This window comes from Oncorhynchus nerka, linkage group LG13 (genome assembly GCF_034236695.1).
Source record: "Oncorhynchus nerka isolate Pitt River linkage group LG13, Oner_Uvic_2.0, whole genome shotgun sequence".
NCBI classification, from domain to species: Eukaryota; Metazoa; Chordata; class Actinopteri; order Salmoniformes; family Salmonidae; genus Oncorhynchus; species Oncorhynchus nerka.
Genome location: NC_088408.1, coordinates 1,457,726 through 1,470,906, shown reverse-complemented (window position 1 = coordinate 1,470,906; position 13,181 = coordinate 1,457,726). Strand labels below are relative to the sequence as shown.

Sequence of the window (13,181 nt, the reverse complement as noted above, 5' to 3'; positions counted from 1 at the left end):
AAGGGGGTGCTGTCACATCTATGTAAACCTAGGGGGTGTTGTCAGATCTATGGTACCTAGGGGGGTGTAGTCAGAGGTATGTAAACCTAGGGGGTGTTGTCAGATCTATGTAAACCTAGGGGGTGTAGTCAGATCTCTTTATACCTAGGGGGGTGTTGTCAGGTCTATGTAAACCTAGGGGGTGTTGTCAGATCTATGTAAACATAGGCGGGTGTAGTCAGATCTATGTAAACCTAGGGGTGTAGTCTATCTATGTAAACCTAGGGGTGTAGTCAGAACTCTATTAAACCTAGGGGGTGTGGTCAGATCTATGTAACCCTAGGGGGTGTTGTCAGATCTATGTAAACATAGGGGGTGTAGTCAGATCTATGTAAACCTAGGGGGTGTTGTCAGATCTATGTAAACCTAGGGGTGTTGTCAGATCTATGTAAACATAGGGGGTGTAGTCAGATCTATGTAAACCTAGGGGTGTTGTCAGATCTATGTAAACCTAGGGGGTGTAGTCAGATCTATGTAAACCTAGGGGTGTAGTCAGATCTATGTAAACCTAGGGGTGTAGTCAGAACTCTTTAAACCTAGGGGGGTGTGGTCAGATCTATGTAAACATAGGGGGGTGTAGTCAGATCTATGTAAACCTAGGGGGGTGTTGTCAGATCTATGTAAACCTAGGCGGGTGTAGTCAGATCTATGTAAACCTAGGGGGTGTAGTCAGATCTATGTAAACCTAGGGGGTGTAGTCAGAACTCTTTAAACCTAGGGGGGTGTGGTCAGATCTATGTAACCCTAGGGGGGTGTTGTCAGATCTATGTAAACCTAGAGGGGTGTTGTCAGATCTATGTAAACATAGGGAGGTGTAGTCAGATCTATGTAAACCTAGGGGGGTGTTGTCAGATCTATATAAACATAGGGGGTGTTGTCAGATCTATGTAAACATAGGGGGGTGTAGTCAGATCTATGTAAACCTAGGGGGTGTAGTCAGATCTCTTTAAACCTAGGGGGGTGTTGTCAGGTCTATGTAAACCTAGGGGGGTGTTGTCAGATCTATGTAAACCTAGGCGGGTGTAGTCAGATCTATGTAAACCTAGGGGGTGTAGTCAGAACTCTTTAGACCTAGGGGGGTGTGGTCAGATCTATGTAACCCTAGGGGGTGTTGTCAGGTCTATGTAAACCTAGGGGTGTTGTCAGATCTATGTAAACCTAGGCGGGTGTAGTCAGATCTATGTAAACCTAGGGGTGTAGTCAGATCTATGTAAACCTAGGGGGTGTAGTCAGAACTCTTTAAACCTAGGGGGGTGTGGTCAGATCTATGTAACCCTAGGGGGTGTTGTCAGATCTATGTAAACCTAGGGGGTGTTGTCAGATCTATGTAAACATAGGGGGTGTAGTCAGATCTATGTAAACATAGGGGGTGTAGTCGGATCTATGGTACCTAGGGGGTGTAGTCAGATCTATGTAAACCTAGGGGGTGTAGTCTGATCTATGGTACCTAGGGGGTGTGGTCAGATCTATGGAGCCTAGGGGGGTGTGGTCAGATCTATGGTACCTAGGGGGTGTGGTCAGATCTATGTAAAGTTAGGGGGTGTGGTCAGATCTATGGTACCTAGGGGGTGTTGTCAGATCTATGTAAACCTAGGGGTGTGGTCAGATCTATGGTACCAAGGGGGTGTAGTCAGATCTATGGTACCAAGGGGGTGCTGTCACATCTATGTAAACCTAGGGGGTGTTGTCAGATCTATGGTACCTAGGGGGTGTAGTCAGAGGTATGTAAACCTAGGGGGTGTTGTCAGATCTCTTTATACCTAGGGGGTGTTGTCAGGTCTATGTAAACCTAGGGGGTGTTGTCAGATCTATGTAAACCTAGGGGGTGTAGTCAGATCTCTTTATACCTAGGGGGGTGTTGTCAGGTCTATGTAAACCTAGGGGGGTGTTGTCAGATCTATGTAAACCTAGGCGGGTGTAGTCAGATCTATGTAAACCTAGGGGGTGTAGTCAGATCTATGTAAACCTAGGGGGTGTAGTCAGAACTCTTTAAACCTAGGGGGGTGTGGTCAGATCTATGTAACCCTAGGGGGGTGTTGTCAGATCTATGTAAACCTAGGGGGGTGTTGTCAGATCTATGTAAACATAGGGGGTGTAGTCAGATCTATGTAAACCTAGGGGGGTGTTGTCAGATCTATGTAAACCTAGGGGGGTGTTGTCAGATCTATGTAAACCTAGGCGGGTGTAGTCAGATCTATGTAAACCTAGGGGGTGTAGTCAGATCTATGTAAACCTAGGGGTGTAGTCAGAACTCTTTACACCTAGGGGTGTGGTCAGATCTATGTAAACATAGGGGGGTGTAGTCAGATCTATGTAAACCTAGGGGGTGTTGTCAGATCTATGTAAACCTAGGCGGGTGTAGTCAGATCTATGTAAACCTAGGGGGTGTAGTCAGATCTATGTAAACCTAGGGGGTGTAGTCAGAACTCTTTAAACCTAGGGGGGTGTGGTCAGATCTATATAAAACTAGGGGGTGTTGTCAGATGTATGTAAACCTAGGCGGGTGTAGTCAGATCTATGTAAACGTAGGGGGTGTAGTCAGAACTCTTTAGACCTAGGGGGGTGTGGTCAGATCTATGTAACCTAGGGGTGTTGTCAGATCTATGTAAACCTAGGGGGTGTTGTCAGATCTATGTAAACATAGGGGTGTAGTCAGATCTATGTAAACCTAGGGGGTGTTGTCAGATCTATGTAAACCTAGGGGTGTTGTCAGATCTATGTAAACCTAGGCGGGTGTAGTCAGATCTATGTAAACCTAGGGGTGTAGTCAGATCTATGTAAACCTAGGGGGTGTAGTCAGAACTCTTTACACCTAGGGGGTGTGGTCAGATCTATGTAAACATAGGGGGTGTAGTCAGATCTATGTAAACCTAGGGGGTGTTGTCAGATCTATGTAAACCTAGGCGGGTGTAGTCAGATCTATGTAAACCTAGGGGTGTAGTCAGATCTATGTAAACCTAGGGGTGTAGTCAGAACTCTTTAAACCTAGGGGGTGTGGTCAGATCTATATAAAACTAGGGGTGTTGTCAGATGTATGTAAACCTAGGCGGGTGTAGTCAGATCTATGTAAACGTAGGGGGTGTAGTCAGAACTCTTTAGACCTAGGGGGTGTGGTCAGATCTATGTAACCCTAGGGGGTGTTGTCAGATCTATGTAAACCTAGGGGGTGTTGTCAGATCTATATAAACATAGGGGGTGTAGTCAGATCTATGTAAACCTAGGGGGTGTTGTCAGATCTATATAAACCTAGGGGGTGTTGTCAGATCTATGTAAACATAGGGGGTGTAGTCAGATCTATGTAAACCTAGGGGGTGTTGTCAGATCTATGTAAACCTAGGGGGTGTAGTCAGATCTATAGTACCAAGGGGTGTAGTCAGATCTATGGTACCTAGGGGGTGTAGTCAGAGCAATGTAAACCTAGGGGGATGTAGTCAGTTCTATGTCAACCTAGGGGGGTGTTATCAGATCTATGGTACCTAGGGGGTGTAGTCAGATCTAAGTAAACCTAGGGTGGTGTTGTCAGATCTATGTAAACCTAGGGGTGTGGTCAGATCTATGTAAACCTAGGGGGTGTAGTCAGATCTATGTAAACATAGGGGGGTGTAGTCGGATCTATGGTACCTAGGGGGGTGTAGTCAGATCTATGTAAACTTAGGGGTGTGTAGTCTGATCTATGGTACCTAGGGGGGTGTTGTCAGATCTATGTAAACCTAGGGGGTGTAGCCAGATATATTGTACCTAGGGAGGTGTTGTCAGATCTATGTAAACCTAGGGGGGTGTAGTCAGAGCTATTTAAACCTAGGGGGGTGTTATCAGATCTATGGTACCTAGGGGGGTGTAGTCAGATCTATGTAAACCTAGGGAGGTGTTGTCAGATCTATGTAAACCTAGGGGGGTGTAGTCAGAGCTATGTAAACCTAGGGGGGTGTTATCAGATCTATGGTACCTAGGGGGTGTAGTCAGATCTATGGTACCTAGGGGGTGTAGTCAGATCTATGTAAACATAGGGGGTGTAGTCAGATCTAAGTAAACCTAGGGTGGTGTTGTCAGATCTATGTAAACCTAGGGGTGTGGTCAGATCTATGTAAACCTAGGGGGTGTAGTCAGATATATGTAAACATAGGGGGTGTAGTCGGATCTATGGTACCTAGGGGGGTGTAGTCAGATCTATGTAAACCTAGGGGGTGTAGTCTGATCTATGGTACCTAGGGGGTGTAGTCAGGTCTATGTAAACGTAGGGGGTGTAGTCAGATCTATGTAACCTAGGGGGTGTTGTCAGATCTATGTAAACCTAGGGGGTGTTATCAGATCTATGGTACCTAGGGGGGTGTTGTCAGATCTATGTAAACCTAGGGGGTGATGTCAGATCTATGTAAACATAGGGGGTGTAGTCAGAGATATGTAAACCTAGGGGGTGTTGTCACATCTATGTAAACCTAGGAGGGGTGCTGTCAAATCTATGTAAACCTAGGGGTGTTGTCAGATCTATGGAGCCTAGGGGGGTGTGGTCAGATCTATGGTACCTAGGGGTGTGGTCAGATCTATGTAAAGTTAGGGGCGTGGTCAGATCTATGGTACCTAGGGGGTGTTGTCAGATCTATGTAAACCTAGGGGGTGTAGTCAGAACTCTTTAAACCTAGGGGGTGTTATCAGATCTATGGTACCTAGGGGGGTGTTGTCAGATCTATGTAAACATAGGGGGTGTAGTCAGATCTATGTAAACATAGGGGGGTGTAGTCGGATCTATGGTACCTAGGGGGGTGTAGTCAGATCTATGTAAACCTAGGGGGGTGTAGTCTGATCTATGGTACCTAGGGGGGTGTTGTCAGATCTATGTAAACCTAGGGGGTGTAGCCAGATATATTGTACCTAGGGAGGTGTTGTCAGATCTATGTAAACCTAGGGGGGTGTAGTCAGATCTATGTAAACCTAGGGGGGTGTAGTCAGAGCTATGTAAACCTAGGGGGTGTTGTCAGATCTATGTAAACCTAGGGGGTGTAGTCAGATCTATGTAACCCTAGAGAGGTGTAGTCAGAACTATGTAAACCTAGGGGGTGTTGTCAGATCTATGTAAACCTAGGGGGGTGTTATCAGATCTATGGTACCTAGGGGGGTGTAGTCAGATCTATGTAAACCTAGGGGGTGTCGTCAGATCTATGTAAACCTAGGGGGGTGTTGTCAGATCTATGTAAACCTAGGGGGTGTTGTCATATCTATGTACACCTAGGGGGTGTTGTCAGATCAATGTAAACCTAGGGGGTGTAGTCAGATCAATGTAAACCTAGGGGTGTTGTCAGATCCATGGTACCTAGGGGGTGTCGTCAGATCTATGTAAACCTAGGGGTGTTGTCAGATCTATGTAAACCTAGGGGTGTTGTCATATATATGTACACCTAGGGGGTGTTGTCAGATCAATGTAAACCTAGGGGGTGTAGTCAGATCAATGTAAACCTAGGGGGTGTAGTCAGATCTATGTAAACCTAGGGGTGTAGTCAGAACTCTTTACACCTAGGGGGTGTGGTCAGATCTATGTAAACATAGGGGGTGTAGTCAGATCTATGTAAACCTAGGGGGTGTTGTCAGATCTATGTAAACCTAGGCGGGTGTAGTCAGATCTATGTAAACCTAGGGGTGTAGTCAGATCTATGTAAACCTAGGGGTGTAGTCAGAACTCTTTAAACCTAGGGGGGTGTGGTCAGATCTATATAAAACTAGGGGGGTGTTGTCAGATGTATGTAAACCTAGGCGGGTGTAGTCAGATCTATGTAAACGTAGGGGGTGTAGTCAGAACTCTTTAGACCTAGGGGGGTGTGGTCAGATCTATGTAACCCTAGGGGGGTGTTGTCAGATCTATGTAAACCTAGGGGGTGTTGTCAGATCTATGTAAACATAGGGGTGTAGTCAGATCTATGTAAACCTAGGGGGTGTTGTCAGATCTATGTAAACCTAGGGGGTGTTGTCAGATCTATGTAAACCTAGGCGGGTGTAGTCAGATCTATGTAAACCTAGGGGGTGTAGTCAGATCTATGTAAACCTAGGGGGTGTAGTCAGAACTCTTTACACCTAGGGGGTGTGGTCAGATCTATGTAAACATAGGGGTGTAGTCAGATCTATGTAAACCTAGGGGGTGTTGTCAGATCTATGTAAACCTAGGCGGGTGTAGTCAGATCTATGTAAACCTAGGGGTGTAGTCAGATCTATGTAAACCTAGGGGTGTAGTCAGAACTCTTTAAACCTAGGGGTGTGGTCAGATCTATATAAAACTAGGGGGTGTTGTCAGATGTATGTAAACCTAGGCGGGTGTAGTCAGATCTATGTAAACGTAGGGGGTGTAGTCAGAACTCTTTAGACCTAGGGGGTGTGGTCAGATCTATGTAACCTAGGGGGTGTTGTCAGATCTATGTAAACCTAGGGGGTGTTGTCAGATCTATATAAACATAGGGGGTGTAGTCAGATCTATGTAAACCTAGGGGGTGTTGTCAGATCTATATAAACCTAGGGGGGTGTTGTCAGATCTATGTAAACATAGGGGGGTGTAGTCAGATCTATGTAAACCTAGGGGGGTGTTGTCAGATCTATGTAAACCTAGGGGGGTGTAGTCAGATCTATAGTACCAAGGGGGTGTAGTCAGATCTATGGTACCTAGGGGGGTGTAGTCAGAGCAATGTAAACCTAGGGGGATGTAGTCAGTTCTATGTCAACCTAGGGGGGTGTTATCAGATCTATGGTACCTAGGGGGGTGTAGTCAGATCTAAGTAAACCTAGGGTGGTGTTGTCAGATCTATGTAAACCTAGGGGGTGTGGTCAGATCTATGTAAACCTAGGGGGGTGTAGTCAGATCTATGTAAACATAGGGGGGTGTAGTCGGATCTATGGTACCTAGGGGGGTGTAGTCAGATCTATGTAAACTTAGGGGTGTGTAGTCTGATCTATGGTACCTAGGGGTGTTGTCAGATCTATGTAAACCTAGGGGGTGTAGCCAGATATATTGTACCTAGGGAGGTGTTGTCAGATCTATGTAAACCTAGGGGGTGTAGTCAGAGCTATTTAAACCTAGGGGGTGTTATCAGATCTATGGTACCTAGGGGGTGTAGTCAGATCTATGTAAACCTAGGGAGGTGTTGTCAGATCTATGTAAACCTAGGGGTGTAGTCAGAGCTATGTAAACCTAGGGGGTGTTATCAGATCTATGGTACCTAGGGGGTGTAGTCAGATCTATGGTACCTAGGGGTGTAGTCAGATCTATGTAAACATAGGGGTGTAGTCAGATCTAAGTAAACCTAGGGTGGTGTTGTCAGATCTATGTAAACCTAGGGGGTGTGGTCAGATCTATGTAAACCTAGGGGGTGTAGTCAGATATATGTAAACATAGGGGGTGTAGTCGGATCTATGGTACCTAGGGGGTGTAGTCAGATCTATGTAAACCTAGGGGTGTAGTCTGATCTATGGTACCTAGGGGGTGTAGTCAGGTCTATGTAAACGTAGGGGGTGTAGTCAGATCTATGTAACCTAGGGGGTGTTGTCAGATCTATGTAAACCTAGGGGGGTGTTATCAGATCTATGGTACCTAGGGGGTGTTGTCAGATCTATGTAAACCTAGGGGGTGATGTCAGATCTATGTAAACATAGGGGGTGTAGTCAGAGATATGTAAACCTAGGGGGTGTTGTCACATCTATGTAAACCTAGGAGGGTGCTGTCAAATCTATGTAAACCTAGGGGGTGTTGTCAGATCTATGGAGCCTAGGGGTGTGGTCAGATCTATGGTACCTAGGGGGTGTGGTCAGATCTATGTAAAGTTAGGGGCGTGGTCAGATCTATGGTACCTAGGGGGTGTTGTCAGATCTATGTAAACCTAGGGGTGTAGTCAGAACTCTTTAAACCTAGGGGGTGTTATCAGATCTATGGTACCTAGGGGGTGTTGTCAGATCTATGTAAACATAGGGGTGTAGTCAGATCTATGTAAACATAGGGGGTGTAGTCGGATCTATGGTACCTAGGGGGGTGTAGTCAGATCTATGTAAACCTAGGGGGGTGTAGTCTGATCTATGGTACCTAGGGGGTGTTGTCAGATCTATGTAAACCTAGGGGGTGTAGCCAGATATATTGTACCTAGGGAGGTGTTGTCAGATCAATGTAAACCTAGGGGGTGTAGTCAGATCTATGTAAACCTAGGGGTGTAGTCAGAGCTATGTAAACCTAGGGGTGTTGTCAGATCTATGTAAACCTAGGGGTGTAGTCAGATCTATGTAACCCTAGAGAGGTGTAGTCAGAACTATGTAAACCTAGGGGTGTTGTCAGATCTATGTAAACCTAGGGGGTGTTATCAGATCTATGGTACCTAGGGGGTGTAGTCAGATCTATGTAAACCTAGGGGTGTCGTCAGATCTATGTAAACCTAGGGGGTGTTGTCAGATCTATGTAAACCTAGGGGTGTTGTCATATATATGTACACCTAGGGGGGTGTTGTCAGATCAATGTAAACCTAGGGGGTGTAGTCAGATCAATGTAAACCTAGGGGGTGTTGTCAGATCCATGGTACCTAGGGGGTGTCGTCAGATCTATGTAAACCTAGGGGGTGTTGTCAGATCTATGTAAACCTAGGGGTGTTGTCATATATATGTACACCTAGGGGGGTGTTGTCAGATCAATGTAAACCTAGGGGGGTGTAGTCAGATCAATGTAAACCTAGGGGGGTGTTGTCAGATCTATGTAAACCTAGGGGGTGTAGTCAGATCTCTTTAAACCTAGGGGGTGTTGTCAGGTTTATGTAAACCTAGGGGGTGTAGTCAGATCTATGTAAACCTAGGGGGGGTGTAGTCAGATCTATGTAAACCTAGGGGGGTGTAGTCAGAGCTATGTAAACCTAGGGGGTGTTGTCAGATCTATGTAAACCTAGGGGGTGTAGTCAGATCTATGTAACCCTAGAGAGGTGTAGTCAGAACTATGTAAACCTAGGGGGTGTTGTCAGATCTATGTAAACCTAGGGGGGTGTTATCAGATCTATGGTACCTAGGGGGTGTAGTCAGATCTATGTAAACCTAGGGGGGTCTTGTCAGATCTATGTAAACCTAGGGGGTGTTGTCAGATATATGTAAACCTAGGGGTGTTGTCAGATCTATGGTACCTAGGGGGTGTGGTCAGATCTATGTAAAGTTAGGGGTGTGGTCAGATCTATGGTACCTAGGGGGGTGTGGTCAGATCTATGTAAAGTTAGGGGGTGGTCAGATCTATGGTACCTAGGGGGTGTTGTCAGATCTATGTAAACCTAGGGGTGTAGTCAGAGGTATGTAAACCTAGGGGGTGTTGTCAGATCTATGTAAACCTAGGGGTGTAGTCAGATCTCTTTAAACCTAGGGGGTGTTGTCAGGTCTATGTAAACCTAGGGGGTGTTGTCAGATCTATGTAAACCTAGGCGGGTGTAGTCAGATCTATGTAAACCTAGGGGGTGTAGTCAGATCTATGTAAACCTAGGGGGGTGTAGTCAGATCTATGTAAATCTAGGGGGGTCTTGTTAGATCTATGTAAACCTAGGGGGTGTAGTCAGATCTCTTTAAACCTAGGGGGTGTAGTGAGGTCTATGTAAACCTAGGGGTGTAGTCAGATCTATGTAAACCTAGGGGGGTGTTGTCAGATCTATGTAACCCTAGGGAGATGTAGTCAGATCTATGTAAACCTAGGGAGGTGTAGTCAGATCTATGTAAACGAAGGGGGTGTTTTCAGATCTATGGTACCTAGGGGGTGTCGTCAGATCTATGTAAACCTAGGGGGTGTTGTCAGATCTATGTAAACCTAGGGGGTGTTGTCATATATATGTACACCTAGGGGGTGTTGTCAGATCAATGTAAACCTAGGGGGTGTAGTCAGATCAATGTAAACCTAGGGGGTGTTGTCAGATCTATGGTACCTAGGGGGTGTCGTCAGATCTATGTAAACCTAGGGGGTGTTGTCAGATCTATGTAAACCTAGGGGGTGTTGTCATATATATGTACACCTAGGGGGTGTTGTCAGATCAATGTAAACCTAGGGGTGTAGTCAGATCAATGTAAACCTAGGGGGTGTTGTCAGATCTATGTAAACCTAGGGGGTGTGGTCAGATCTCTTTAAACCTAGGGGGTGTTGTCAGGTCTATGTAAACCTAGGGGGTGTAGTCAGATCTATGTAAACCTAGGGGGTGTAGTCAGATCTATGTAAACCTAGGGGGTGTAGTCAGATCTATGTAAACCAAGGGGGTGTTGTCAGATCTATGGTACCTAGGGGGTGTAGTCAGATCTATGTAAACCTAGGGGGTCTTGTCAGATCTATGTAAACCTAGGTGGGGTGTTGTCAGATCTATGTAAACCTAGGGGTGTTGTCAGATCTATGGTACCTAGGGGGTGTGGTCAGATCTATGGTACCTAGGGGGTGTGGTCAGATCTATGTAAAGTTAGGGGTGTGGTCAGATCTATGGTACCTAGGGGGTGTGGTCAGATCTATGTAAAGTTAGGGGTGGTAAGATCTATGGTACCTAGGGGGTGTTGTCAGATCTATGTAAACCTAGGGGGTGTAGTCAGAGGTATGTAAACCTAGGGGTGTTGTCAGATCTATGTAAACCTAGGGGTGTAGTCAGATCTCTTTAAACCTAGGGGTGTTGTCAGGTCTATGTAAACCTAGGGGGTGTAGTCAGATCTATGTAAACATAGGGGGGTGTAGTCAGATCTATGTAAACCTAGGGGGGTCTTGTTAGATCTATGTAAACCTAGGGGGTGTAGTCAGATCTCTTTAAACCTAGGGGGGTGTAGTGAGGTCTATGTAAACCTAGGGGGGTGTAGTCAGATCTATGTAAACCTAGGGGGGTGTTGTCAGATCTATGTAACCCTAGGGAGGTGTAGTCAGATCTATGTAACCCTAGGGAGGTGTAGTCAGATCTATGTAAACCAAGGGGGGTGTTGTCAGATCTATGGTACCTAGGGGGTGTCGTCAGATCTATGTAAACCTAGGGGGGTGTAGTCAGATCTATGTAACCCTAGGGAGATGTAGTCAGATCTATGTAAACCTAGGGAGGTGTAGTCAGATCTATGTAAACGAAGGGGGTGTTGTCAGATCTATGGTACCTAGGGGGTGTCGTCAGTTCTATGTAAACCTAGGGGGTGTTGTCAGATCTATGTAAACCTAGGGGGTGTTGTCATATATATGTACACCTAGGGGGTGTTGTCAGATCAATGTAAACCTAGGGGGTGTAGTCAGATCAATGTAAACCTAGGGGGTGTTGTCAGATCTATGTAAACCTAGGGGTGTAGTCAGATCTCTTTAAACCTAGGGGGTGTTGTCAGGTCTATGTAAACCTAGGGGTGTAGTCAGATCTATGTAAACCTAGGGGGTGTAGTCAGATCTATGTAAACCTAGGGGGTGTAGTCAGATCTATGTAAACCAAGGGGGTGTTGTCAGATCTATGGTACCTAGGGGGTGTCGTCAGATCTATGTAAACCTAGGGGGTGTAGTCAGATCTATGTATCCCTAGGGAGATGTAGTCAGATCTATGTAAATCTAGGGAGGTGTAGTCAGATCTATGTAAACGAAGGGGGTGTTGTCAGATCTATGGTACCTAGGGGGTGTCGTCAGATCTATGTAAACCTAGGGGGGTGTTGTCAGATCTATGTAAACCTACGGGGTGTTGTCGTATATATGTAAACCTAGGGGGGTGTTGTCAGATCAATGTAAACCTAGGGGGGTGTAGTCAGATCAATGTAAACCTAGGGGGGTGTTGTCAGATCAATGTAAACCTAGGGGGGTGTAGTCAGATCAATGTAAACCTAGGGGGGTGTGGTCAGATCAATGTAAACCTAGGGGGGTGTTGTCATAGGGGGGGTGGGGGCACACTTTTTGTCCAGTGTAAAATGCCTCAAACCTGGCGTTCGGTTTCCTTGCACTGCTCGTTAGTATTCAGAACACTCACCGGCAGATTACAGAATTTACATATGAAAAGCAGAGCAGGACTTTAGCGACACAACAGACACTTTGTGGTGGTTTGGCCATACTGTTAAATAACAGACTTGCTACCGTGAGGGGTTAGATTGAAGCTGCTGCAACAAGTCATCTTTATTACAGACCGAGTAGTCTACATACCAGTAGACCTGACCAAACGTTTACACGTTTATTAATTATTTGTGTCCAGTGCTGCTTCTTTAGTGTCCAGTTCCCGTTCCAAACTCTCCTAATTCAATCAATCATTATTATTCTCCACGCGGATAATACTGTTATAGAGCCAGTTTAGTGTTTAGAAAGGAATATTGTGTTAAGATAGAGAAGATGGTGTAGTAGGCTAAGAGAAGGATGGATAGAGGAGTCAGTGAGGTGTGTCCTCAAAGGTCTTACCAGGCGCCAGGCGGACCAGACAGGGCAAGCGGACCTTACTGACCACAGCATCTAACGGAACCGACACGGAGCTCCAAGACACCTCCGACAGGCTGGTCCAAAGCTTCTCCATCATATCTCATACTGGCACTACGTCATCACACCCCACACCGGGAGAGGTCCGGGATGGTGCAGCTCTTCGCTCAGTCTCACCATTTTTTTTGGAGAGCGAGAGAAAGTTGATTTGAGAGAAAGTGCACGGAAGGTGTGGGCGGGGGAACTAGCGAGCTCTGTTCCTGTTCTTCTTGCGGACATCTCTACTCCTCCTCCCATCTCTCTCTAAGCGTCACTCCCTCCCCTCGAACAGCCAATCATCAGCGGATTCTCCAGGCCGGTTGTTTACTGAATGAGCTCCGCCGGGAGAATTGACAGGCTCAAACCAACTGCCTCGCGAGGAAGCGGGCTGAAACCTGTGCGGCGGTGAATGACTCTAATGTAATCTAAATATCAATCTTGGTTTCTATTACATAACTTAATGAACACTTTTAAATTATACAGTATTTGAGCTAAACAAAAATGACATTTTCCTTCAAGTATATTTTTTACGATTGGTAATTGTACTGTGCCTATTACAACAAGAATAGTTAAATACGTGTCATTTTCTCCTTGAAACATTTGTTTGAAAAACGGTAGAATTCCATTCATTCCCATGGAGGACTGTCCAACCGGTGGCATCAAAGCCTCTCAATGGCCAATACACAGTAACCCAGGGTTTATATAGGTAATTGGTTTCTTGAGTTATACTGCAGAC

General features: G+C 45.9%; 1 protein-coding gene across 1 annotated transcript in view; it reads right to left on the bottom strand.

Moving 5' to 3' along the window:
* gareml (GRB2 associated, regulator of MAPK1-like) overlaps positions 1 to 12,557 on the bottom strand; it is a 170,502-nt gene extending 157,945 nt beyond the window's left edge. The window contains exon 1 of the mRNA XM_065026030.1: positions 12,392 to 12,557. Coding sequence (XP_064882102.1) covers positions 12,392 to 12,506 — 115 coding nt within the window. The 5' untranslated portion in view covers positions 12,507 to 12,557. The remainder of the gene's footprint in view (positions 1 to 12,391) is intronic.
* Between the last annotated feature and the right edge of the window lie 624 nt (positions 12,558 to 13,181).